Source organism: Pseudophryne corroboree, chromosome 6 (genome assembly GCF_028390025.1).
Source record: "Pseudophryne corroboree isolate aPseCor3 chromosome 6, aPseCor3.hap2, whole genome shotgun sequence".
Lineage (NCBI taxonomy): Eukaryota > Metazoa > Chordata > Amphibia > Anura > Myobatrachidae > Pseudophryne > Pseudophryne corroboree.
The window spans coordinates 391,294,952-391,322,813 of record NC_086449.1 but is presented as its reverse complement, the minus strand read 5'-3'; the positions used below and the strand labels follow the sequence as shown (position 1 = coordinate 391,322,813).

At 45.7% G+C, this 27,862-nt stretch overlaps 2 protein-coding genes across 6 annotated transcripts in view; one reads left to right on the top strand and one right to left on the bottom strand.

Annotated features, from left to right (window-relative positions):
• The window catches only part of FBH1 (F-box DNA helicase 1), a 201,807-nt gene extending 192,731 nt beyond the window's left edge, over window positions 1–9,076 (bottom strand). For both annotated transcript variants that reach the window (XM_063926789.1, XM_063926790.1), the window contains exons 1-5: window positions 8,953–9,076; window positions 6,751–6,909; window positions 5,268–5,770; window positions 3,265–3,395; window positions 2,157–2,292 (exon numbers count right to left, since the gene is read on the bottom strand). In XM_063926789.1, coding sequence (XP_063782859.1) covers window positions 2,157–2,292; window positions 3,265–3,395; window positions 5,268–5,770; window positions 6,751–6,909; window positions 8,953–9,061 — 1,038 coding nt within the window. In that variant the 5' untranslated portion in view covers window positions 9,062–9,076. The remainder of the gene's footprint in view (window positions 1–2,156; window positions 2,293–3,264; window positions 3,396–5,267; window positions 5,771–6,750; window positions 6,910–8,952) is intronic.
• The window catches only part of ANKRD16 (ankyrin repeat domain 16), a 50,920-nt gene continuing 32,124 nt past the window's right edge, over window positions 9,067–27,862 (top strand). For 2 of the 4 annotated variants that reach the window (XR_010179349.1, XM_063926791.1), the window contains exon 1: window positions 9,067–9,791. Coding sequence is in view for 3 of the 4 variants with exons in the window: in XM_063926791.1 (XP_063782861.1) it covers window positions 9,451–9,791 (341 nt within the window). In the remaining variant the exon portion in view is untranslated. The remainder of the gene's footprint in view (window positions 9,792–27,862) is intronic. The other 2 variants (XM_063926793.1, XM_063926792.1) reach the window with 2 other exon arrangements.

The window sequence follows — 27,862 nt, the reverse complement described above, 5'->3', positions numbered from 1 at the left end:
GCTAAGCCTTCCCGGAGCGCAGCCGCTCAGAGCTGCGCTCCTACCACTTGGATCAGGTGAGTATATAATTTTATATTCAGGTACCCCGGACGTCGACAGACGGAGACGTGGCCAGAGTCGGCGTGTCAACATAAGTAAGTATGTATGTGTCGGCATGTATGTAATAAAGTTTTACTTTCAAGGTGTGTGTGTCCTGTTTTTATTTGGGTATTATTTTTTTTGCAGTAGAACTACAGGTACCAGCGAGCCCATTTCCCCCCCGCATGCTGGTACTTGTGGTTCTCCAAGTACCAGCTTGCGGGGGAGGCTTGCTGGGACTTGTAGTTCTTCTGCAAAAAAACAATATTCGTTCATTTTTACACAAGGCTATCAGCCCCCCATCCGCAGCCCTTGGATGGGGGGGGAGAACAGCCTCGGGCTTCACCCCTGGCCCTTGGGTGGCTGGGGGGGGGGGACCCCTTGATTGAAGGGGTCCCCACTCCTCCAGGGTACCCCGGCCAGGGGTGACTAGTTGGATATTTAATGCTACGGCCGCAGGGTGCTGTATAAAAGTGACCCCCGGCTGTGGCATTATCTGTCCAGCTAGTGGAGCCCGGTGCTGGTACAAAAAATACGGGGAACCCCTACTCTTTTTGTCCCCCGTATTTTTTGCACCAGGACCAGGCGCAGAGCCCGGTGCTGGTTGTTAAAATACGGGCGATCCCCTGTCATTTTTCCCCCCGTATTTTGGCAACCAGGACCGGCTCAAAGAGCCAGAGGCTGGTTATGCTTAGGATGGGGGACCCCATGCATTTTTTTTTCTGAATTTTACCCCATTCCATAAAAAAAAAATATATATTATTTTTAAAAATATATAAATAATACTTGTGCCTCCTAAATAGACAAACCAAGTACCTAATCCCTTCTAATATAAATAGATATGCTATTACCAATAAAAAAAACACTAAAAAAAACCATGTTTTAAAAATGTTTTATTAGATTCCGCCAGCAAAGTGTGGCGGATTGAAAATGACGAATTTACTGTCTAAAAGCACTGTTGTCGAATTTACAATCTTCAATTGAATATACTTTTGTCGAATTGCCGCATTTGTACCATTGCAGAAATGTCGAATTTCAAAAAGTCGAATTTGGAAAGTCCGTTTTTTTGCCGAAAAGTACTGAATTGCATTGTCGTATTTTTTTGGGGGGCGAAAATGTCCCGTTTTTCGACATTTTCGGGAATTCGACCGCAATTGCATATACCCCATAGAGGTAGGAAGGCCCTGCTCGCAAGCTTACAATCTACAGGGAGATAGGCATTGATAGAGTTGCAGAGAATTTGGATCCCTTGTCAACAGTCTGCAAGCTTAAATTATTTGATCAAAATATGAACAAAATCTCCATGCTTTTATTTGCTAGATACACACAGATTTGTAGTATATTATTGTTAGTGCCAATTGAAAAAGTCTTTCTATTTTGCATACATATACAGCAATAATACTGCCACGCAGCTGGTGGGTGTGGTTCATTAGGTCGACACGAGTTAGGTCGACATGATCACTAGGTTGATATGGTCATTAGGTCGACATGTGCTAGGTCAACATGGAAAAAAGTAGACATGAGGTTTTTTTTACTTTTTTGGTGTAGTTTTCTTCGTAAAGTGACTGGGAACCCCAATTAGTGCACAGTGTCCACTCACCATGCTTCCAGAAAGGTGCCTTGCTCTGCTACAGCTGCGCCTGGCAAAGGTTACTGTTCCCAATTGTAATCCACGTGGATCGGTAAGTATGAAAATGCTCAAAAAATTAAAAAATAAATAAATAAAATTGTGAAAAACTCATGTCGACCTTTTTTCCATGTCGACCTAATGATCATGTCGACCTAATGTGGTCGACCTAATGACCACCATCCCAGCTGGTACCATGTGTATGGCTCAAACCTAGTTTGGGCATATTTTTCCTCTACTTTTTAAATTCAGCCTGTGATATGCAATGGAAAAGTGGCTAGAACAATTATCTGTTTGAAGGCTTCACAAAAACCTGCAAGGTTCCTTCTCTTTCAAAAATATAACTAAAAACAAACAATCAAAAAACCAAGACAGTAAGCAAGTTACTATACTGGATGCCCTTATTCTATACAATTAATGCTGGTAAACATATGCAAGACATGTAATGTACCTCAGTGTTAGTCTTCAGTTCTGGCAGTCTGTGAGTAACACATGTTTCAGCCATCTCAAATAAATGATGACTCTTCATACAGGCCAAAGTTTTACTGAAGTCAGACATTCTGGAACACATCAACATAGCAAAGCACCTACAGGAATGTTAGAAATAAATATTATTAAAACTGAAAATGACTCCCTATTTAATAAAACTGAATGTAATAGTTTTTACATAGTCAGATTGGAACATTACCAAGAATGTTGGTAAATAAGGTTGGAAAATGAATCAACAAGAATGTAGCAAGCGTAAGGGCAGGTTTGAAGACAGAAAAGTAAAACATGATAGGCACTATTTCCAGGTGCAGCAATACTATAGTAACAAGTCATCTTTAGGAACGCAACATTACAGACATTAAACTTTATTTAGTTATATAATTTTGGTCTCTGAGTAAAATAGCTTAAGCGTAAAACATATTCCAGCTATGTAGGAACAAATGTGTTAGAGATTACACATATGTCCTCATACATCTTTGCTGCAGTCACAACAAACAACCCCAATTGCTACGCCAGTGCCCGTGAGACTAGTATTGGGCGTCTTTTTTATCAAAATAGATTCGCCAGGAGCTATCCTATTAGCCCCGATAGCAGACGCTAATTCCCCGATGTTGGCGAATATTGGGGGGTTTGGTATCGCCTGCCTCAGGCAAAGCCAAATCCGCAATATGCTGGGTTTTTTCTTTTTCTTTTACACATGAAAAACGGGGGTATTAGTGCATAACAATAGGATTGCAAAGCACCCCTTTTTTCGCCAATGCAACATTTTGGATACCAGGGTCTTGCACACATAGTTGCATTTTCTTCATATACAATTGCACACAGATATACAAGTGTCACATAGCAAATTAATCAGAACAGTCTCCTGATGCATCCTAGTCACATCATGTTGCAACCAAGACACATTTTCGGCAAACAAAAAGATGCCCGAAGCTAGCAGAGTTGCACGGGACCAGTCAGCTCTCTGGTGCCAGGCATCTTCCGCTGCAAGGGCGTATTGAGGCTATATGTATGAGGACACATCTGTATAACGTTCACTTAGCAAAAGAATAGGATCAGCCAGCCCTTACTTCACTAAATTCAGTATACAGAGGGAGTTGTCTGCAGTTATTCCATTCTTCTGAAGAATATGTTCAATTTCCATGATAGCGTTCCCCTCTTTCTTAAGGTACCGGTGATACAGTTTTTTCCATGGGATAAACTGAAATGGAAGGCGCATAGTGATACTCATCAATATTTATCTACAAGTGTATAAGCTAGTGACCAAAGAACAAGAGCACCTTTAGACAGTTTTACAACAAATTACTATTATTAAATAGCAAAAAAATGTTGCAAGACACGATAAGCCAACAGCCAGTGACTTTTGTGTAATAATTATGAGTGACTTGATGTAGTCATTATGTCTTGATGGAAAATGTACTTTGTAACTGCGGAGAAGAGGCCACGAGACTGTGAAACAGCCATACATTCATATAGCTGTTCTACATAGTGCTTTAAATTTGCATCAGAGGTTTTCAAAGTCACTGTGTCTGTGCACTGTGGATTTAAAGAGGCAATTATATTCAGTGCAAAAACACACCTGGCTTTGTATTAAATACATAAAATGTCTGTAAATTCAGTGTCCAAAAAGGCCATAGTGGCAAGAAATATTGATAAGCACCACATAGTATACTAAGCCAGTGACTTCTCAAATGTACTCCTACACATGTATAAAACTTACATAATTTAAAACACATCCACTTCCTAATATTGTCTCATAGTATATAGTATGCTTGTCTCAAGCCAGGTACACACTACAGGGTCAATTTACTAAATGTTCTAAAAATGAAAAGTTGTGATGTTGCCCATAGCTACCAATCAGATTCTGTCTATCATTTTCTAGGATGCAACAGAGAAATGATAGACAGAATCTGATTATTTGCTATTGGCAACATCACCACTTTTCATTTTAAAACATTTAGTAAATTTACCCCTAGGTGATTAATTGGATGATATATCATTCCGACGCGGATCGGAACGATGTATCAGTCACCTAGCTTGTGTGTACCCGCCAATGTGCACTCCCGCAGGTTGTTCCCTGGCTCGTCCTTTTGGGGCGTGCTGCATGCCCAATGGGATGATCCAGTGAATGTCAGCATGCATTTTAAATGTGGCGGGCATCGATACATTGCATCGTCGTACACTGTGTGCACAGATTATGCAGTCGACTTTCATATATACTAACATCTGTCAGCTGACTAGCGGAATGGAAGGCTCTCTGCACTGCTGCTGATTGCCCTACAACCTCATGTCCTCCAAGTCAGGTAGACTACTGTGGTATTTCCAGAACCCAGAGCACTCAAAGGAAAAAAGCCACAATGCAGTTGGCTAATGCTGGGTACATACTACATTGTGATATTCGTACACACTGCACAATGCAGTCGACAATGGCGCAATATATAGTTGCCCGCTGTATTTAAAATGCATGTTGTCATTCCCTGGATCGTCCCATTGGGCATGTAGCATCCCCGACAGGAATACACAGGTAATGAGTATGACCCAAGGGAGCAGACGATTGTGGGTACACATTGAGCAATGTGGCCGATTCATCGTTCTGAATGACATATCTTTGATCACCTAGTGTGTTCTCGGTTTATGCCCAGATTTATCAAGCCTTGGAGAATGATAAATTACATGGTGATAAAGTACCAATCAACCAGCTTCTAACTGCCATGTTACAGGCTGTGTTTGAAAAAATGAGAGGAGTTGATAGGTCAGTACTTTATCACCGTGCAATTTATCACACGCCCAGTCTTGATAAATCTGGCCCTTAAGTCTGAAAATATAGTGATGTCAGCTGGATGACAAAGATGGGAGTGAAGGATGCAACAGCCAATCTTCACTAATTCTGGACTCAATGTCATCCATGGTCTTCCAAGTTAATATTACAATAGAAGGCTTTACAAATGGTCAATTTGATTACAGAGATAAGCAATTATATATGTTTAGCATCATAAATCATTTTTCATCTTGCATAGCATATGGAGTAAGTAAAACATAATAAAAACAGATTTTACTGGAAATATATACAAACCAGTGTATCGTCGACGAGTGCCTTCCATTTTTGACAAACCAAACTCACATTCTGATACAGGTCAACTATTGGAAGGAAGCCAAATATACTCTGCAAAAGTTCATCAGGGAATTGATTTATTTGCACACACAGTGGCTTATGATCAGTCACACCCAGTAGTCCATAGCAAGAATCCATCAAAAGACTCATTTCATGATCATCCTCATCATCTCCCTCCTTCCACAAGTTGCTGGAAGAAGTCATAGCTTTATCTCCTGACGTATGTACATTTGTATCTTGGCTCCAACTTTCCACAGAAGAAAATTGACGTTTTCTGCTTAAAGTGGGTTCTGAAGGCGGGAAATCAGCCTCACTGTCAAAGTGTGCTGCGTACTCATCCATATGACTAGAGAATAAATCTTCTTCCATCTCAGCTATGTCACTGCTGTTTGTAGAACTGCAGCATGCAACATCTGTGGGTTTATAATCAGATAAACTCTTGAAAGTACCCTCTCTTGTTTTTCCTGTACAAAATAAACAAATAAAATTAAAAAGTTAACATCTTAAAATATAAAAGGCCCATTAAACCTAAAATTAATTTTGATTTCTATATAAGAGATATTTATCCAATAAATGGGTCAACTTCAGGGTATTACAGTAAGTTAAACATCACTTAATTTTGCTTGCTTCTTTATGGGGCACTTGCAAAAATAAGCAATGTTTCTTTACCACAATGGGGGTAATTCAGAGTTGATGGCAGCAGCAAATTTGTTAGCAGTTGGGAAAACAATGTGCACTGCAGGTGGGGCAGATATAACATGTGCAGAGAGTTAGATTTGGGTGGGTTATTTTGTTTCTGTGCAGGGTAAATACGGGCTGCTTTATTTTTACACTGCAATTTGGATTTCAGTTTGAACACACCCCACCCAAATCTAACTCTCTCTGCACATGTTATATCTGCCCCCCCCCCCACACACACACACACACACACTGCATATAGTTTTGCCCAACTGCTAACATATTTGCTGCTGCAATCAACTCTGAATCATACTTGCCTACTCTCCCGAAATGGCCAGGAGGCTCCCGAAAATGGGGTGACCCTCCCAGCCACCCGGAAGAGCAGGCAAGTTTCCCGATTCTTGAGGTTGCTCCTTGCTGTCCACCCACTTAGTGTATAAAGTGGGCGGTCCAGGACAGTCGATGACGCGATTCTTGCTGAATTGCGTCATCATAGACACACCACCTGCAGTATAATGCCGGTGATCGTGGCATTACAGAGCGGGAGCGTGGCTTAAAGGAGGTGCTGCTGTAACCCCACCCCCATCCTGCCTCCACTATACAATATCTTGGCAAAACTTTAGATGTTTCGCTGTCTATTCTATTATTTAGTTAATATCCTTTTACAATCATATTTGTAAGAGATATTAACAGTAGTTTTATATGAATCAACTTTGTATTTTGGATTTTGTGATCCTACAAGTAAAAGGTAAACCATGCCGCCTACCTCTGAACCACCGCTCAGTCCTACTACGTGGATATAGGCCTCTGTGGACATTGCTGTTGGTCTTCCATTGGTTAAAAGGTTGAGTAAGAGAGCACAAACCCTCCTTGCTTTGAGATAATTCCTGACAATCCCTTTCTGTGAGATGCTTCCACCTTCTCACTGTTTGTAAAGAAGAAAAGTTTAATACAAAGAAAAAAAAACTGCAACAGTTTCTACAGCTTTGCATTGATAGCTGCAATATAGCGAATACACACACACTTTTCCATTTCTGTATAGCTTTGCAGGTTACTATCCTATTCACAAATAAGCTCTGCATTTATCAAAAACAGTGTCTTGCAACAATCATTGCTTAGTTAGTGCAAAAGTTATGGGAATACATCTGATTTGCCGGCGTTTGGTATGTCGGCAGCCACATCCGACCACGCCATCCCGCCACTTAACATACTAACATCGAAGGGGGTATTTCCACCACTCCCCACCCTAACCCAAACCTTCGGGGGGAGGGGTCTAGGGCTAACTATCAGGGGGTATATGGCTAGGACAATTCCCCCCCTCCAACACCCTTTTATTGCATTGGAAGTTTTTAGAAAACTTTTTTGGGAGTTACTCATGGGGCAGTAAGCCAACATTAATAATAAAATACAATATACTGTACTTGCTCTGGTATACCCTAATTATGGGTTTGTGCCTAGGAGCTAACTACTACCATTTCCTTAGAGATGCCACATAAATATATATAGTGCACACATATTATATAGCACTTTACTGAGAATATTCGCCCATTCATATCAGTCCCTTCCCCTGTGGAGTTTACAATCTTCCTTAGCACTTGCACATAAATATATACATTAGGGTTTTTGTTTTTAAGTAGGCTATTACAGTAATGGTTTATATTTAGGTTGTGGGAGGAAACCCTCAGGCATGAGGAGAATATGCAGCCTTCCCACAGTCAGGGCAGTGAGGCAATGATGCTAACTATTACATCCACTGCGCTGCCCCACTTAAGTACCAAACCCAATAAAATGTGGGAACTAATGACACTTTAGGTGTGTGTGCTTAATGTCTTTGAATTGGTAAGAACTGAGACTACAATAGAACAGCTGAAACACTAGATACAAATGGATATTGTGTGTGTAAAAATCAAGTTGGAACTTTTATGATTAAGCCATTCATTTTTTTTTCCTTTTTGCATATGAGAGACTGAGTTGTTTCTATTATAAGTCAATTGGCAAACAATGGTAAAATGTATTTTTTGCAGGTAAAATAAAATGTTTGAAATATGGTGATAAGTGAGATGTGACGATGATGTGTGCCTAGAGCTAGAGAAAACGTGTGCACTACTGTTGCCGATCAGACCGCATGTCAAGCTCTGGGGGATATTCAATTGTTTGAAAAGTCAGTTGGGTGTCTGTTTTTTCCTATGTAATAGACAGGAACAGACATCCAACCGCCTTTTCAAACATTGTAATTTCTGTGTTTTGGCAGCAATGTGCTACTTCTGTGCATTAGGTTTTTTTCCAGCGTAAATTACATTCATTTTGGGGCCTCCTCTGCATTAAGGCCAGGAAGTGCTGCCAGTAGCAGCATGTTATGACAAGAATAACTGCACAAAAGGAGAAAAAAGATCAAAGGGCCACAATGTTTATTAAATTCCAAATGATAGACACAGAACCTACATGTAAGTTATATCTGACAGGCTGCAAAAACAAATCACAGGCAAATTGGAGACCAGAGTGCTTTATGTTTATAGACGGCAAGGAGCAGACCTGCTGACCTGTACTTGCCATTGAAAGAGAAAGTGAAAATAGTATAAAGGAAAATGGTGCCGTCCCCACATTCCTCCACTCTGGCTCTGAGGGTGGATAACCAGCAGGTCACTCACACTCAGAGTGTTCCCCACAGGCTGCAACATTTACCAGGGACCCCGGGCTACAGCAGGAGCACCTACGCCGGATAGCCTGTTCCAGAAGCTCAGACCCTCAGGCTCACTGATCAACCGTCGATCACACCCTGCTCCCCACACTCATCGCCAATAACACACACAAACAAACACCACAGGGATAGTGAGAGAGCGCGGGCGGATAGTCAGTCGAGGCCGCCGCAGCTGCTCTCTCCAGTGATGGCTGTGCGACAGGGACACTACACGACCGACTGTGTACAGGGAAATAACCTCCTAGCACAGACTATGACCCGGCCCCTTACTCTGCGCGGCAGCAGCGCTCTCCACTACTCTTCTCTTCCGTAGAAGTCCGTACAATGAATCATGATTCACATTTACACAGTAGATAATGCACCGGGGCTGCCGGCGCATGCGCACCGGACAAACGTTGCGTTCCAGACCATCCAAGACGTGCCAGCGTGATCAGACTGATACAGTCGTGGAAGCTTACAGAGCCAGTTATATCATTCGCCGCCAGTGTAATTAGAGATCGCATATGGTGCTGGTGCTGGATGTGTGTTCTGTAGCGGCCCCGCAGCGTTGCTGACACCGTCTTGTGACACCCCAGTATCGGATATTCCTGAGACCTCTGCAGCGAGTGACACAGTGCAGGTGGTGTCAATGACAGTATGGAGGAGACGTATCTCAGGGTCCGAGCATGAGCTGCATGACGCCTGTCGCCTCTGTGTGGTGATGCTGTAATATATATAATTCCTAATTGTATATGTTGCCTGTAGTGCGGGCTCCAGGGAGGCGCTGCTATGTCGGGGGATGAGCAGCAACAGAGACACATCCTGAAGTTAATTCAGGAAGGCAAATTGCTTCTTCTCCAAGAGGAGCTCCAGAAGGACCCCAGCCTTCTCAGGGAGCTGTCTAGTAGGCATTACGGGAGATCTGGTGATACTTTGTTGCATTATGCTACAAGACATGGGCATCTCCATATACTGGCTTATTTGGTGGAAGTGGTGGGCATGGATGTGGAGGTTCTCAATAGTGATTACAAGAGACCTCTCCATGAAGCTGCATCTATGGGTCACAGAGACTGCTTGTTGTATGTCCTAAGTAAAGGAGCTGAGGTGGACTGCCTGAAAAAGGCTGACTGGTAAGAGAAAGCCATATGGAGCAATACCTGTTATACTCCATGTTCTGTCCCCAGACACAGCAATTATACATTCCAACCTATTTCATTGCCTAGAACAGGGGATACCCTTTGGCTTTCCTTCGAGATTTATTAACCTCCATAAAATACTTTAAAAAGATAATATAAAAATACATATGTGAATATACAATTACAAAAAATCATGCAAAATTTCTCTTACGTCCTAGAGGATGCTGGGGACTCCAAAAGGACCATGGGGTATAGACGGGATCCGCAGGAGTTTGGGCACACTAAAAAGACTTTGACTGGGTGTGAACTGGCTCCTCCCTCTATGCCCCTCCTCCAGACCTCAGTTAGACTTTGTGCCCAGGAGTGACTGGACACACACTAGGGGAGCTCTACAGAGTTTCTCTGGAAAGACTTTTGTTAGTTTTTTTATTTTCAGGGAGACCTGCTGGCTACAGGCTCCCTGCAGCGTGGGAGTGAGGGGAGAGAAGTCAGACCTACTTCTTCTTAGTTAAAGGGCTCTGCTTCTTAGGCTACTGGACACCATTAGCTCCAGAGGGTTCGATCACTTGGTTCGCCTAGCTGCTTGTTCCCGGAGCCGCGCCGTCAACCCCCTCACAGAAGACAGAAGTTGAGTATTAGAAGAACCAAAGACTTCAGTGACGGTAGAAGACTTCAGTAACAGAAGGTACAGCGCAGCGGTAGCGCTGTGCTCCATGCTCCCACACACATCACCAACGGCACGTGCAGGGCGCTGGGGGGGGGGCCTGGGCAGCAGTTACTGGGGTTCATTTCTGGCAAAAAGCACGGTATATGGTGTCGGGCAGCCAGTTTGCAAGTTTGAATTTTAGTGGGCTACAGCGTGTCGGGAAGGGGCGGGGCTTAGCCGCACATTGCTCACCAGCGTAATTTTATGGTATCTCTACAGGCTGCAGAGACGCCGGCCCGGACCTCCAAGCTCCCGCAAGTACACAGGGAGGAAAAACGGGGGCTTTCATTTATGTTTATCAGCGCTGATCATATATACTAAGTTTTTGTTTTGGTGTATGGGCGCTGGGGTGTGAGCTGGCATACTCCCTCTGTGTTCTCCCTAAGGGCTTCTCTGTGGGTCTGTCCCTGGGCTTGTGGACTGTGTGAGTGTGGGTGTGTCGGCATGGGGTGTCGGCATGTCTGAGCCTGGGTGTTCCTCCCCGGAGGAAGTTATGGGGGGTGCAGAAAAGGATTTGAGTGTGTCTCTGTTGGCACAGCCGACTGCTGATTGGATGACTATGCTGAGTACGTTGAATGCGAATGTGGCTTTATTATCTAAGAGGCTGGATAAATCTGATTCTCAGACACAAACATGGAGGCAGTCAGTGAAGGACGCTTTGTCTCAGGTACAGACAGTCTCAGGGTCACAGAAGCGTGCTTTTGGCCAGATGGCAGATACAGGTACCGACACGGACTCCGATGACGATTTGAATGAGACTTCCTTGCATCCACGGGTTGTCAAGAGTATTCAGTACATGATTATTGCCATTAAAGATGTTTTACTTATATCTGAGGAACCTGCTGTTCCTGACACAAGAGTTTGTTTATTTAAAGGGAAAAGACCTGAGGTAAAATTTCCTCCCTCTCATGAGATGAATTAGCTTTGTGAAAAGGCTTGGGAGTCGCCTGAAAAATTGTGGCAGATTCCCAAGCAAATTTTGATGGCATATCCTTTCCCCTCTGACGATAGGGATAAGTTGGAGTCGTCTCCAAATGTGGACAAAGCTATCTCACGATTGTCCAAGAAGGTGGCGCTTCCGTCTCCTGACACGGTTGCTCTCAAGGATCCGGCAGATCGCAAGCTGAAGACGACATTGAAGGCTATTTTCGTTAATACTGGTGCATTGCTCAGACCTGCTGTGGCGTCGGTATGGGTGAGTAGTGCTATTGCAAAGTGGGCTGAAAATTTGGCTTCTGATATGGATGCTCTTGATAAAGATAATATTCTTTTGACTCCTGGTTATATCAAGGACGCTGCAGATTACCTAAAGGATGCGGCGAGGGATGTTGGTCTCTTGGGATCAAGAGCCAATGCCATGTCGATTTCGTCCAGGAGGGCCCTGTGGGTTCACCAATGGAATGCTGGTGCCAACTCCAAGAAGAATATGGAAGCTCTCCCTTTTAAAGGTAGTGTCTTGTTCGGTGACTGCCTGGCTGACCTGGTGTCGACCGCTACGGCGGGTAAGTCATCTTTTCTTCCCTATGTTCCCACACAGCAGAAAAAGGCGCCCCATCAGCAGATGCAGTCCTTTCGGCCTAATAGATACAAAAGAGGTAAGGGCTTGTTCTTCCTCGCTTCAAAGGGTAGAGGTAGGGGAAGAAAGTCGCCTGCAGTGTCAGGCACCCAGGACCAAAAGTCCTCCCCTGCCTCTACCAAGTCCACCGCATGACGCTGAGGCTCCCCTGGGGGAGTCCCTGCCGGTGGGGGGCCGTCTCCAATTCTTCAGTCAGGTGTGGGCTCGTTCGGCCCTGGATCCTTGGGTCTTAGACATAGTATCCCAAGGGTACAGACTGGAGTTTCAGACATGCCCCCCAACCGGTTTTTCATATCGGCCTTGCCGACTTCTTTTCCCGAAAGGGAGGTGGTGAGGGATGCGATACAAAAGTTGTATCAACAGAGGGTCGTGGTGCCGGTTCCCCCATCAGATCGGGGGAAAGGGTTCTGTTCGAGCCTCTTTGCTGTACCAAAGCCGGACGGTTCGGTCAGACCGATTCTGAACCTAAAATCCCTCAATCCATCCCTCAATCCATACTTCAATCAACACTTTCAAGTTCAAGATGGTGTCTCTTCGAGCGGTGATCTCCAGCCTCGAAGTGGGGGATTTTATGGCGTCAGTCAACATAAAGGATGCTTACTTACACATTCCGATATTCCCTCCTCATCAGGCTTTCCTGAGGTTCGCGGTACAGGATGGTCATTACCAATTTCAGGCGTTGCCATTTGGGCTTTCCACGGTCCCGAGGATTTTCACCAAGGTAATGGCAGAGATGATGGTCCTACGCAAGCATGGGGTCACAATTATCCCGTACTTGGACGATCTCCTGATAAAGGCGAGGTCCAAGGAGCAGTTGTTAAGAAATGTGGATCTCTCTCTGTCGTTCTGCGACATCACGGTTGGATACTGAACTGCCAAAGTCTCAGTTGATCCCGGCCACTCGGCTGCCTTTCTTGGGCATGGTCCTGGACACGGAGGTACAGAGAGTGTTTCTTCCAGAGATCAAAGCTCTGGAAATCAAGACCATGGTCAGGGAGCTTCTGAGACCGACGAGTGTGTCGATACATCAATGCACTCGGGTACTAGGGAAGATGGTTGCGGCTTACGAAGCCATTCTGTTTGGCAGGTTTCATGCCTGGGTGCTTCAGTGGGATCTGCTGAAAAAGTGGTCCGGGTCTCACCTGCACATGCACCGGAAAATTATTTATTTATTATTTATTTATTACCAGTTATTTATATAGCGCACACATATTCCGCAGCGCTTTCCAGAGAATATTTGGGCATTCACATCAGTCCCTGCCCCAGTGGAGCTTACAATCTATATTCCCTACCACATGTACACGCACACACATTCATGCTAGGGTTAATTTTGTTGGGATCCAATTAACCTACCAGTATATTTTTGGATTGTGGGAGGAAACCGGAGTACCCGGCGGAAACCCACGCAAGTACGGGGAGAATATACAAACTCCACACAGTTTGGCCATGGTGGGAATCGAACCCATGACCTCAGTGCTGTGAAAATAAGTCTATCTTCCAGGGCCAGGATTTCGCTCCTGTGGTGGCTGCACGGCTCTCACCTTCTAGAGGGACGCCGATTCGGAATCCAGGACTGGGTCCTACTGACAACAGATGCAAGTCTCCGAGGCTGGGGCGCAGTCACGCAAGGAAGAAATTTCCAAGGAAAATGGTCAAGCCAGGAATCTTGTCTCCACATAAATATTCTCGAGCTGCGAGCCATTTACAACAGTACGTAAACCGCCAAGGCGGAACAAGGAGCACGGTGGCTATGGACGAGGCCACAAGAATCCTACGCTGGGCGGAACAGCACGTGAGCGCTCTGTCAGCAGTCTTCCTCCCAGCAGTGGACACCTGGGAAGCAGACTTCCTCAGCAGACACGATCTCCATCCGGGAGAGTGGGCTCTTCATCAAGACGTATTTGTAGAAGTGACAAAACGTTGGGGAATTCCTATGATAGACATGATGGCGTCTCGCCTCAACAAGAAGCTTCCAAGGTATTGTTCCAGGTCGAGGGACCCCTAAGCCAGTGCAGTGAACGCCCTGGTGACTCCGTGGGTGTTTCAGTCGGTGTATGTGTTCCCTCCGCCTCCTCTCATTCCAAAGGTGCTGAAGATCGTTCGACGAACAAGGGTTCAGGCGATTCTCGTCGTTCCAGATTGGCCACGGAGGGCCTGGTATCCGGATCTTCAAGAATTACTAGTGGAAGATCCCTGGCCGCTTCCTCTAAGAGAGGACCTGTTGTTGCAGGGGCCCTGCGTGTTTCCGGACTTACCGCGGCTGCGTTTGACGGCATGGAAGTTGAGCGGCAAATCTTAGCTCGGAAGGGTATTCCCGGGGAGGTCATTCCCACTCTCCTTAAAGCTAGGAAGGAGGTTACGGCAAAGCATTATCGCCGTATTTGGAGGAAGTATGTTTCATGGTGTGAGGCCAAGGTAGCTCCAGCGGAGGATTTTCACTTGGGTCAGTTTCTCCATTTTTTGCAGGCAGGCGTAGATGCAGGCCTGAAATTGGGTTCCATCAAAGTGCAGATTTCGGCTTTATCTATTTTCTTTCAGAAAGAATTAGCCGTCCTTCCCGAGATTCAGACTTTTGTGAAGGGAGTGCTGCATATCCACCCTCCATTTGTGGCGCCGTGGGATCTTGAAGTGGTCTTGTAGTTCCTTATGTCTCACTGGTTTGAACCTTTGCGTAAGGTTGAGTTAAAGTTTCTCACTTGGAAGGTGGTCATGCTTTTGGCTCTGGCGTCTGCCAGGCGGGTGTCAGAGTTGGCGGCCTTGTCTCACAAGAGCCCTTATTTGATCCTCCATTCGGATAGAGCGGAATTGAGGACTCGTCAACAATTTCTTCCGAAGGTGGTTTCTTCGTTTCACATTAACCAACCTATTGTGGTGCCTGTGGCTACGGATGCTGTGGCAGTTCCAAAGTCTCTTGATGTTGTAAGAGCTTTGAAAATGTATGTCGCCAGAACGGCTCTTACCAGAAAAACAGAGGATTTGTTTGTCCTGTATGCTTCCAACAAGATTGGAAATCCTGCTTCTAAGCAAACTATTGCTCGCTGGATTTGTCATACGATCCAGCAAGCCCATTCTTCGGCTGGGCTACCGTTGCCGAAGTCAGTAAAGGCCCATTCTACCAGAAAGGTGGGCTCGTCTTGGGCGGCTGCCCGAGGGGTCTCGGCACTTCAGCTTTGCCGAGCGGCTACGTGGTCGGGTTCAAACACTTTTTTGCTAAGTTTTACAAGTTTGATACCCTGGCTGTTGAGGACCTCATGTTTGCTCAATCGGTGCTGCAGAGTCGTCCGCACTCTCCCGCCCGTTCTGGAGCTTTGGTATAGACCCCATGGTCCTTTTGGAGTCCCCAGCATCCTCTAGGACGTAAGAGAAAATAGGATTTTAATACCTACCGGTAAATCCTTTTCTCCTAGTCCGTAGAGGATGCTGGGCGCCCATCCCAGTGCGGACTGTTCCTTGCAGTTGTATTGATACTGGTTATATTTGTTTACACATGGATTATGTATTAGTTATATTCAGCTTGTTGCTGTTGTTAATTCATACGGTTATCTGGTTTCATGCTACTCCAGTTGTACGGTATGTTTGTGGTGTGGGCTGGTATGTTTCTCGCCCTTAGTTTAAACAAAAATCCTTCCTCGAAATGTCCGTCTCTCCTGGGCACAGTTCCTATAACTGAGGTCTGAAGGAGGGGCATAGAGGGAGGAGCCAGTTCACACCCAGTCAAAGTCTTTTTAGTGTGCCCAAACTCCTGCTGATCCCGTCTATACCCCATGGTCCTTTTGGAGTCCCCAGCATCCTCTACGGACTAGGAGAAAAGGATTTACCGGTAGGTATTAAAATCCTATTTTATATATGGTGGATAAACCTCAGGGTAAATTAGCAGCATCTAAAACTAGGTACTCCCATTCAGTATTTGTTATTGTAGCATATACATTGTGTAATATATTAAGTCAGTGATGGCTAACCTGACACTCCAGCTGTTGTTGAACTACACATCCCAGCATGCCCTGCATCAGGTTTGTTATTTGTCCATGCTAAAACTGATGCAGGGCATGCTGGGATGTGTAGTTAAACAACAGCTGGAGTGTCAAGGTTAACCATCATTGAATTAAGTCCTCCGTGCTGGCTTGCGTGCCTCTAGTCACCTGACCCGTTTCTCTGCTCCTGCCAGATTTATTACAGAACTTCACTTTGATAAAGCTGCCAGGAGCAGCAAAACGCGTCCGGTGACTAGAGGCACGCAAGCCAGGATGGTGGACTTAATCAGTGGATTAATTTATTGCACAAAGGCTGATAGCCACGGCAGTGTGCTCCAGCCCAGTAGACCCTCTGTGAACCAGGACTCCAATTAAGGTTTTTGGCTGCCAACACTACATGGGCCATCAACAAATTGGACTCCGATAATTGGACCACGGAACGGGTAATTGCCATAAAAGCAGGATAACGATATATGAGAAATATTAAGCAATGAACTGTCCTTTCACTGACTGCTAAATACAGGACCAAACTACTGACCAGTAGCAGTTGTTAATAGGACGCCAATGTAAATGCTGTAAGTACAAATACTGAATGGTAGTACTTAGCTTTAAATGCTACTAATGTACCCTGAGGTCTGTCCACCGTATAAGAATTTTGCATAGTTTTTATATTGTATATTTATATATGTATGTTTATATTACCTTTTTAAAGTATTTTACGAAGGTTAATCTTGAACCGTTATTTGAACTTGTTTTACTATCAAGTAGCGCTGTGTTTTCCTATATACAACTGTACCATTTACTGGGGAGTATGGCTATCTCCCAATACACACAGCTGCTTGGTAAAAACTCCTCAAAGTAGCACCTGAGCTATATATACTTGTTATATATAATCTTCTTCACCCTGTGGCTCTCCATCTGCAAAAAACTGCATATCCCAGCAGGCCCTGTCTAGTTTTAGCTTTCCTTAATGGCAAGACTAACAGGGCATGTTGGAAGGTATAGTGCCGCAGATTACCTACCCCTATCTCATTTTGCTTACAGTAAGTTAATGTTCACCATGGGATCAACAGTCTCATTAAATATGCTGTTGTGTATTTTCTTGATCTAGTACCTCAAAATCAAATCATATATTATTTAATCAAAAATTCATATAAAAACAATTAAAAATGTAACAGTCCTGTGTATCCATATTCAGCTCCGCTATAAATCCTAAAAAGCAACTTTGAAATTGCAACACTGTTACAAATTGCAGTACACAAATATACACACGGGGTATCCAATTAGTCACAATAAAGGTGCATGCACACTGTGTGATTTCCACCCCCCTCCTCTCCCCTGCCTAGCGCTGTCAGCGGGGGTGAACAGCTTTCCATAGCAGGATGGTATGGAAAGCTGTCCATCCCGCCGTTCATCTGCTGGTAACACCAGCAGATAAAGCAGGGGCACGCATCATCTCTCATCGCCGGGGCATACACACTGGCCGTTTTTTTTCTAAAAACAGCTCAAAACACCACCAAAAGTGAGCTGCTTTCAGCTCAAAATCGCCCAGTGCTGTATCTACTGTAATTGGATACAGAGTGAATCGCCCTGTACTCTGTATCTAATTAGCTGCAAAAAGTTAGCAGCAAAAAGTCTCCATAGGGTTTATCGCAAATTTCTCGTCTCCATCTCTGAGCAGGTCATAAGTAATGCAAAATCCCTATTTTAAGGTAAAAATATGTGGATTTGGTTCAGAACCCCTTGGACACCCTCCCTGAATGACTAATTAGGTGCGTAGAAGTTTTGAATTATTTTTAATTAGCCAATAATGTAATTTTTGGGGTCAAAAAAATGCAAAGTGATGGAAATTGGGGTACAAGATATGGGACAGGTATATTAGGGTGCTTTATGAGTGGGACAAGTGTTTTTAGACTTGCCGGTGGGAGTATTCGGTCTGTTTCTGCTTTTTTTTTTAAAGTCCCCTAAAATGACCCAAATATATACCTATACCTATTTTATGTACCCCAAATTTAATGAGATCACTTATTTTGCTGAAAAAAAATTAGCTTTCACCCTGTTTAATTATACCAAATAGATTTTATTATGGACACTAATAGACTTCTAGAATGTTTTCCTATATTAGTTTGACTTATCTGGGGGTACAGGCAGATTTTTCCCATTTTATCCTATACTTATTTCTGATTTTGCCAGCTAGAATTATCACCTGAATACCGTTTCACCTTTTTTGGTATAGGATAGGTGCGAAATATGGGAGTGCCCAGTTGGTGATAAGCTATTTTTTGGCAGAAAGGTTTGATAACGCGTTCCACGATCACGGCTAATTGGATACTCCCCATAATAATGTATTCTTAATAGGCATAATGACTGTGATTAAGACGAACATTCTGCTTTTCAAAATATCTCCCACTGGAATATTATTTTGCACTTCAAAAACTAAACCTTGGTCTTAAGGGCCCTACTCACTGGCCGACCCGCCGCCGAGCTGCCCGACGGCGGATACGGCCGACGAGCGACCCGGCGGCGGGGGGGCAGTGACGGGGGGAGTGAAGTTTCTTCACTCCCCCCGTCACGCGGCTGCATTGAAGTGCAGGCAAATATGGACGAGATCGTCCATATTGGCCTGCATGCACAGCCGACGGGAGACCAGCGATGAACGAGCAGGAGTCTCCACACTGAAAGATATGAACGAGTTCTCGTTCATTTATGAACGAGATCGTTCATATCTTTCAAAAAATCGGCCAGTGTGTAGGGCCCTTTAAACGCAGAGTCATTACTCCTATTAAGGATACATAATTAGTTCCTCTGTGTTGTATTTGTGGACTGTGAAGTTGTAACAAATTATTTTACAATTTGCCAAGTTGCTATTTAGGATGTATAGAGCTGAAACATACTGTACTGTTTATATTGCGATGTTATTTGTGTTTGTATGATTATTTGTTTAAATAATAGCTTTCATTTTTTAATAAGCAGTCAGCTATTCATCGGCTACAGTCACACTCTGCCAATATATCTATACTAAATTAATTAGTGCCCCTCCCTTCTTCTGCTTCTAGTTTAGCAATTGTATGTTTGTGGTGCTGCAATACCCCGTGAGGCGGTATCTTTTATTTAATTTTTAATTATATTTTACCTTTGTGCCAGAGAACAATACTTTTTTGTTAAGAATAGCACCTCATCTAAATACTAACAGGTTTGTTTAGCAATATGATTTTTTTCTAAAATAATGTCAAAAATGTGTCTTTTCGCATTATTATTGTATCACCTAAAAGTACTAATGGGCAGTTCAAGAATTCTCAGAATTTGCCTCCAACTTCTTAATATTGCATTAAAAAAAATGTAGTAAGCAGATCGCATTTCCCATACTTGTAATGCTTTAGATTTACTAAAATCTAATTGTAAAAAAATACTGAAAGTGAGCACTGTGATAACTCCACCCTCAGATGGCGTTATTAGGGCTTTCCATTTCACCTACTCTAGTTCAGCCTTTCCTACCTGTTGGCAGGGAAAGCATCAGGGGTGTATTAAGAGAGGAGGGGGCTCATGTATAGTGTCAATCTGTGCCCCCACCACTCTAACTGGTAGTGCAGGTCTAAAGGAAAATGAAGACTAGAGCATGAGTATGTCTTCGGGAAAGTGGCATGGCGAACATTTTCCCAGCGATTTTCTTACTGCCCATGCTCAAAATGCCAGGAAAATGTCTGCAGCACCATTTTCCTGGTGATTTGTGTAGCAGTGCTGCAGCCTACATAGTACTCTGGGGAGGTACAATGACCCAGGGACCCGTGTTCATAGCACTCTGCACCCATTATAGATATGCAACTGGAAAGCAGAGCTCTGTGTCAATGCCTGCAATCAGCCATGTGCGTCTGACCACAGGATGATGACGGGGATTGGTCATCGGTGATCTGGTGACTGTTGTCGGTCAGCTGATCGCTTTGCTCTGTTACCCCAGGAATCTGATCTGTAAATTGAAATGAGATGCTATGAAGTCCTGGCCAGCATGTCACTTCACTGCACAGATCTAATGTGTGTGGTCACAGCAGGAGCACATGATCAGGTGACCAGAGATCGCTGTTCACCGGTCCTGGGTGCTTCGGAGATGCTGGGCTGCCCCCAGAGACTAGAGCCTGCAATACCAGCTCCATCTCAGTGACAGGAGCTAGTTGCTGCAGGCTAATGTCACACTGCGGCACCTGTCACTGCAGAAGAGCCGGTATTTTAGTGACACCGGGTGCAGACCGCACCCCAATTGTGACGCCTTGGCATACTTGCGATGTATTCAGATTTCTCTGACGTCCTAGTGGATGCTGGGAACTCCGTAAGGACCATGGGGAATAGCGGCTCCGCAGGAGACAGGGCACATCTAAAGAAAGCTTTAGGATCACCTGGTGTGCACTGGCTCCTCCCCCTATGACCCTCCTCCAAGCCTCAGTTAGATTTTCTGTGCCCGACGAGAAGGGTGCACACTAGGGGCTCTCCTGAGCTCTTTGTGAAAGTTTTAGTTTAGGTTTATTATTTTCAGTGAGACATGCTGGCAACAGGCTCACTGCATCGAGGGACTAAGGGGAGAAGAAGCGAACTCACCTGCGTGCAGAGTGGATTGGGCTTCTTAGGCTACTGGACATTAGCTCCAGAGGGACGATCACAGGTTCAGCCTGGATGGGTCACCGGAGCCGCGCCGCCGGCCCCCTTACAGAGCCAGAAGAGCGAAGAGGTCCGGAAAAATCGGCGGCAGAAGACTTTCCTGTCTTCAGATAAAGGTAGGCGCACAGCACCGCAGCTGTGCGCCATTGCTCTCAGCACACTTCACACTCCGGTCACTGAGGGTGCAGGGCGCTGGGGGGGCAGCGCCCTGAGACGCAATAAATCGATAGAAAACCTTTTATGGCTAAAATAAATGCATCACATATAACTCCTGGGCTATATGGATGCATTTAACCCCTGCCAAAACATACAAGAAAACGGATGATAAGGACGCCGAGAAAGGGGCGGAGCCTATCTCCTCAGCACACTGGCGCCATTTTCCCTCACAGCTCAGTTGGAGGGAAGCTCCCTGGCTCTCCCCTGCAGTCACTACACTACAGAAAGGGGTTAAAAAAGAGAGGGGGGCACAAATTAGGCGCAGTATAAACAATACAGCAGCTATAAAGGGAAAAACACTTATATAAGGTTATCCCTGTATATATATAGCGCTCTGGTGTGTGCTGGCAAACTCTCCCTCTGTCTCCCCAAAGGGCTAGTGGGGTCCTGTCCTCTATCAGAGCATTCCCTGTGTGTGTGTGCTGTGTGTCGGTACGTTTGTGTCGACATGTATGAGGAGAAAAATGATGAGGAGACGGAGTAGAGTGTCTGTAATAGTGTTGTCACCCCCTGGGGGGTCGACACCTGAGTGGATGTACTGTTGAAATAGCGTGACAGTGTCAGCTTTGTATAAAAGACAGTGGTTGACATGAGACAGCCGGCTACTCAGCTTGTGCATGTCCAGACGTCTCATACAGGGGCTCTAAAGCGCCCGTTACCTCAGATACAGACGCCGACACGGATACTGACTCCTGTGTCGACGGTGAAGAGACAACCGTGATTTCCAATAGGGCCACACATTGCATGATTGAGGCAATGGAAAAAGTTTACACTCTTCTGATAATATAAATACCACCAAAAAAAAAAAAAAAAAAAGGGGTATTATGTTTGGTGAGGAAAAACTTCCTGTAGTTTTCCTGAATCTGAGAAATAAAATGAGGTGTGTGATGATGCGTGGGTTTCCCCCCGATAACAATTGATAATTTCTAAAAAGTTATTGGCAGTATACCTTTTCCCGCCAGAGGTTAGGGTGCGTTGGGAAACACCCCCTAGGGGGGATAAGGCGCTCACACGCTTGTAAGAACAAGGGCTCTACCCTCTCTTGAGATGGCCGCCCTTAGGGATCCTGCTGATAGAAAGCAGGAGGGTATCCTAAAATGTATTTACACACATACTGGTGTTATACTGCGACCAGCAATCGCCTCAGCCTGGATGTGCAGTGCTGGGTTGGCGTGGTCGGATTCCCTGACTGGAAATTTGATATCCTAGATAAGGACAGTATATTATTGCCTATAGAGCAAGACTTTCCAGTGGAACCTACTGGACAGATGGTCCGGGTCGCATCTTCAGATGCTTCAGCGGATAACCCTGTCACCAGGGACAAGGGTATCCCTCCTGTGGTGGTTGCAGAGTGCTCATCTTCTAGAGGGCCGCAGATTCGGCATTCGGGACTGGGTCCTGGTGGCCACGGATGCCAGCCTGCGAGGCTGGGGAGCAGTCACACAGGGAAGGAATATCCAGGGCTTATGGTCAAGCCTGGAGACATCACTTCACATAAATGTCCTGAAGCTAAGGGCCATTTACAATGCTCTAAGCTTAGCAAGACCTCTGCTTCAAGGTCAGCCGGTGTTGATCCAGTCGGACAACATTACGGCAGTCACCCACGTAAACAGACAGGGTGCCACAAGAAGCAGGAGGGCAATGGCAGAAGCTGCAAGGATTCTTCGCGGGGCGAAAAACCATGTGATAGCACTGTCAGCAGTTTTCATTCCGGGAGTGGACAACTGGGAAGCAGTTTTCCTCAGCACGACCTCCACCCGGGAGAGTAAGGACTTCACCCAGAAGTCTTCCACATGATTATAAACCGTTGGGAAAAACTCGACAGGTATTGCGCCACGTCAAGGGACCCTCAGGCAATAGCTGTAGATGCTCTGGTAACACCGTGGGTGTACCAATCAGTGTATGGGTTCCCTCCTCTGCCTCTCATACCCAAGGTACTGAGATTGATAAGATAGAGAGGAGTAAGCACTATATTAGTGGCTCCGGATTGGCCAAGAAGGAATTGGTAACCGGAACTTCAAGAGATGCTCACGGAGGATCCGTAGCCTCTACCTCTAAGAAGGGACCTGCTCCAGCAAGGACCTTGTCTGTTCCAAGACTTACCGCGGCTGCGTTGACGGCATGGCGGTTGAACGCCGGATCCTGAAGGAAAAAGGCATTCCGGATAAAGTCATCCCTATCCTGATCAAAGCCAGGAAGGATGTAACCGCAAAACATTATCACTGCATTTGGCGAAAATATGTTGCGTGGTGCGAGGCCAGTAAGGCTCGACGGAGGAAATTCAACTGGGTCGATTCCTACATTTCCTGAAAACAGGAGTATCTATGGGCCTGAAATTGGGGTCCATTAAGGTTCAAATTTCGGCTCTGTCAATTTTCTTCCAAAAAAGAACTAGCTTCAGTCCCTGAAGTTCAGACATTTGTTAAAGGGGTACTGCATATACAGCCTCCTTTTGTGCCTTCAGTGGCACTTTTGGGATCTCCAGGTGGTTTTTGGGTTCCAAAAGTCACATTGGTTTGACCCACTTAAATCTGTGGAGTTAAATTATCTCACAGAAAAAGTGGTCATGCTGTTGGCTCTGGCCTGGGCCAGGAGCGTGTCAGAATTGGTGGCTTTATCCTGTAAAAGCCCTTATCTGATTTTCCATTCGGACAGGGCGGAATTGAGGACTCGTCCTCAGTTTCTCCCTAAGGTGGTTTCAGCGTTCACCTGAACCAAACCTATTGTGGTGCCTGCGGCTACTAGGGACTTGGAGGACTCCAAGTTGCTAGATGTTGTCAGGACCCGGAAAATATATGTTTCCAGGATGGCTGGAGTCAGGAAATCTGACTCGCTGTTTATCCTCTATGCACCCAACTAGCTGGGTGCTCCTGCTTCTAAGCAGACTATTGCTCGTTGGATTTGTAGTACAATTCAGCTTGCACATTCTGTGGCAGGCCTGCCACAGCCAAAAATCTGTAAATGCCCACTCCACAAGGAAGGTGGGCTCATCTTGGGCAGCTGCCCGAGGGGTCTTGGCTTTACAACTTTGCCGAGCAGTTACTTGGTCAGGAGCAAATACGTTTGTAAAATTCTACAAATTTGATACCCTGGCTGAGGAGGACCGGGAGTTCTCTCATTGGGTGCTGCAGAGTCATCCGCACTCTCCCGCCCATTTGGGAGCTTTGGTATAATCCCCATGGTCCTTACGGAGTTCCCAGCATCCACTAGGACGTCAGAGAAAATAAGAATTTACTTACCGATAATTCTATTTCTCGTAGTCCGTAGTGGATGCTGGGCGCCCATCCCAAGTGCGGATTGTCTGCAATACTGGTACATAATTATTGTTACCAAAAAATTCGGGTTATTGTTGTAGTGAGCCATCTTTCTAGAGGCTTCTCTATTATCATGCTGTTAACTGGGTTCAGATCACAAGTTGTACAGTGTGATTGGTGTGGCTGGTATGAGTCTTACCCGGGATTCAAAATCCTTCCTTATTGTGTACGCTCGTCCGGGCACAGTATCCTAACTGAGGCTTGGAGGAGGGTCATAGGGGGAGGAGCCAGTGCACACCAGGTGATCCTAAAGCTTTCTTTAGATGTGCCCTGTCTCCTGCGGAGCCGCTATTCCCCATGGTCCTTACGGAGTTCCCAGCATCCACTACGGCTACGAGAAATAGAATTATCGGTAAGTAAATTCTTATTATCTCATTGCAAATGTGGGTGGTTTTATCACATTCATCTGCATCCGAGATGCGGATTTTGCTAAATATGCAAGTGTGGATTCACAGAATGGAGATGTTGCCCATAGCATCCAAACAGATTCTAGCTATTATCTTCTAGAAGGTGCTACATAAATTAGTAGAATTTGATTGGTTTCTGTGGGCAACATCTCCACGTCTGTAAATATACCCCCTGTAGTCTGAGCAAACGTCTAAATGTTTTCTGCCCATTAATGACATTATGGTCAGGATATATATATTTCTCTGACGTCCTAGTGGATGCTGGGGACTCCGTAAGGACCATGGGGAATAGACGGCTCCGCAGGAGACTGGGCACAATTAAAGAAAGATTCAGGACTATCTGGTGTGCACTGGCTCCTCCCCCTATGACCCTCCTCCAGACCTCAGTTAGATTTCTGTGCCCGGCCGAGCTGGTTGCACACTAGGAGGCTCTCCTGAGCTCCTAGAAAGAAAGTATATTTTAGGTTTTTTATTTTACAGTGAGACCTGCTGGCAACAGGCTCACTGCAACGAGGGACTAAGGGGAGAAGAAGCGAACCTACCTAACTGGTGGTAGCTTGGGCTTCTTAGGCTACTGGACACCATTAGCTCCAGAGGGATCGCACACAGGACCCGACCTCGTCGTCCGGTCCCGGAGCCGCGCCGCCGTCCCCCTTACAGAGCCAGAAGCAAGAAGTGTCCGGAAAATCGGCGGCTGAAGACTTCTGTCTTCTCCAAGGTAGCGCACAGCACTGCAGCTGTGCGCCATTGCTCCTCATGCACACCACACACTCCGGTCACTGATGGGTGCAGGGCGCTGGGGGGGGGCGCCCTGAGCAGCAATATTAACACCTTGGCTGGCAAAACTGACACCATATATAGCCCTAGAGGTTATATAGGTGTAAATACCCCTGCCAGATTTACACAAACAGCGGGAGAAAGCCAGCCGAAAAAGGGGCGGAGCCATCTTCCTCAGCACACTGGCGCCATTTTCCCTCACAGCTCCGCTGGAAGGATCGCTCCCTGGCTCTCCCCTGCAGTCCTGCACTACAGAAAGGGTAAAAAAGAGAGGGGGGGGGGCAATAAATTTAGGCGCAGTATATATAATACAAGCAGCTATAGGGGAAAACACTCTGTATAGTGATATCCCTGTGTTATATAGTGCTCTGGTGTGTGCTGGCATACTCTCCCTCTGTCTCCCCAAAGGGCTTTGTGGGGTCCTGTCCTCTGTCAGAGCATTCCCTGTGTGTGTGCTGTGTGTCGGTACTGCTGTGTCGACATGTATGATGAGGATAATGATGTGGAGGCAGAGCAAATGCCTGTGAATGTGATGTCACCCCCTGCGGGGTCGACACCTGTGTGGATGGACTTATGGAAGGAATTACGTGGCAGTGTCAGCTCCTTACATAAAAGGTTTGACTACATAGGACAGCTGGCTACTCAGCTTGTGCCTGTCCAAGCGTCTCAAATGTCATCAGGGGCTTTAAAACGCCCGCTACCTCAGATGGCAGACACAGATGTTGACACGGATAGTATCGTCGGATACCGACTCCAGTGTCGACGACGATGAGACTAGTGTACCTTCCAATAGGGCCACCCGTTACATGATTGAGGCAATGAAAAATGTATTACACATTTCTGATAGTACCCCAGGTACCACAAAAAAGGGTATTATGTTTGGTGAGAAAAAACTACCAGTAGTTTTTCCTGCATCTGAGGAATTAAATGAGGTGTGTGAGGAAGCGTGGACTTCCCCCGATAAGAAATTGATAATTTCTAAACGGTTATTGGCAGCGTACCCTTTCCCGCCAGAGGATAGGTCACGTTGGGAAACACCCCCTAGGGTAGATAAAGCGCTTACACGTTTATCAAAAAAGGTGGCACTACCGTCTCCGGATACGGCTGCCCTAAAGGAACCTGCTGAGAGAAAGCAGGAGGCTACCCTAAAAGCTATATATACACACACGGGCATTATATTGCGACCAGCGATTGCATCGGCATGGATGTGCAGTGCTGCTGCTGCGTGGTCAGATTCCCTGTCGGATAATATTGATACTCTGGATAGGGACAATATTTTGCTGACAATAGAGCATATAAAAGACGCTGTCTTATACATGCGTGATGCACAGAGGGATATTTGCCGGCTGGCATCAAAAATAATCGCAATGTCCATTGCCGCCAGAAGGGGGTTATGGACTCGGCAGTGGTCAGGTGATGCCGATTCAAAAAGGCACATGGAAGTTTTGCCTTATAAGGGGGTGGAACTGTTTGGGGATGGTCTTTCAGATTTCGTTTCCACAGCTACGGCTGGGAAATCGACATTTTTGCCACAGGCTACCCCACAGCAAAAGAAAGCACCGTATTATCAAGTACAGTCCTTTCGGCCCCATAAAAACAAGAGGGCTAGAGGCGCATCCTTTCTGCCGAGAGGCAAAGGTAGAGGGAAAAAACTGCAGCATACAGCCAGTTCCCAAGAGCAGAAGTCCTCCCCCGCGTCCGGTAAGTCCACAGCATGACGCTGGGGCTTCACAGGCGGACCCGGGTACGGTGGGGGCCCGTCTCAGAAATTTCAGCGCACAGTGGGCTCTCTCACAGGTGGATCCCTGGATCCTTCAAGTAGTATCTCAGGGGTACAGGCTGGAATTCGAGGTGTCTCCCCCCCGCCGTTTCCTAAAATCTGCCTTACCAGCAACTCCCTCTGCCAGGGAGGCAGTGTTGGTGGCTATCCAAAAACTGTATTCACAGCAAGTGATTGTCAAGGTACCCCTCCTTCAACAAGGAAAGGGTTACTATTCCACAATGTTTGTGGTACCGAAACCGGACGGTTCGGTGAGACCCATCTTAAATTTAAAATCCTTGAACACATATATCAAAAGATTCAAGTTCAAGATGGAATTGCTCAGGGCGGTTATTGCGAGCCTGGACGAGGGGGATTACATGGTCTCCCTGGACATCAAGGATGCCTACCTGCATGTCCCCATTTACCCTCCTCACCAGGAGTACCTCAGGTTTGTGGTACAGGACTGTCACTATCAGTTCCAGACGCTGCCGTTTGGGTTATCCACGGCACCGAGGGTCTTTACCAAGGTAATGGCCGAAATGATGATACTCCTTCGGAAGAAGGGGGTTTTAATTATCCCGTACTTGGACGATCTCCTGATAAAGGCGAGGTCCAAGGAACAGTTGTTAGTGGGGGTAGCACTTTCTCGGGAAGTGCTGCAGCAGCACGGCTGGATTCTCAATATCCCA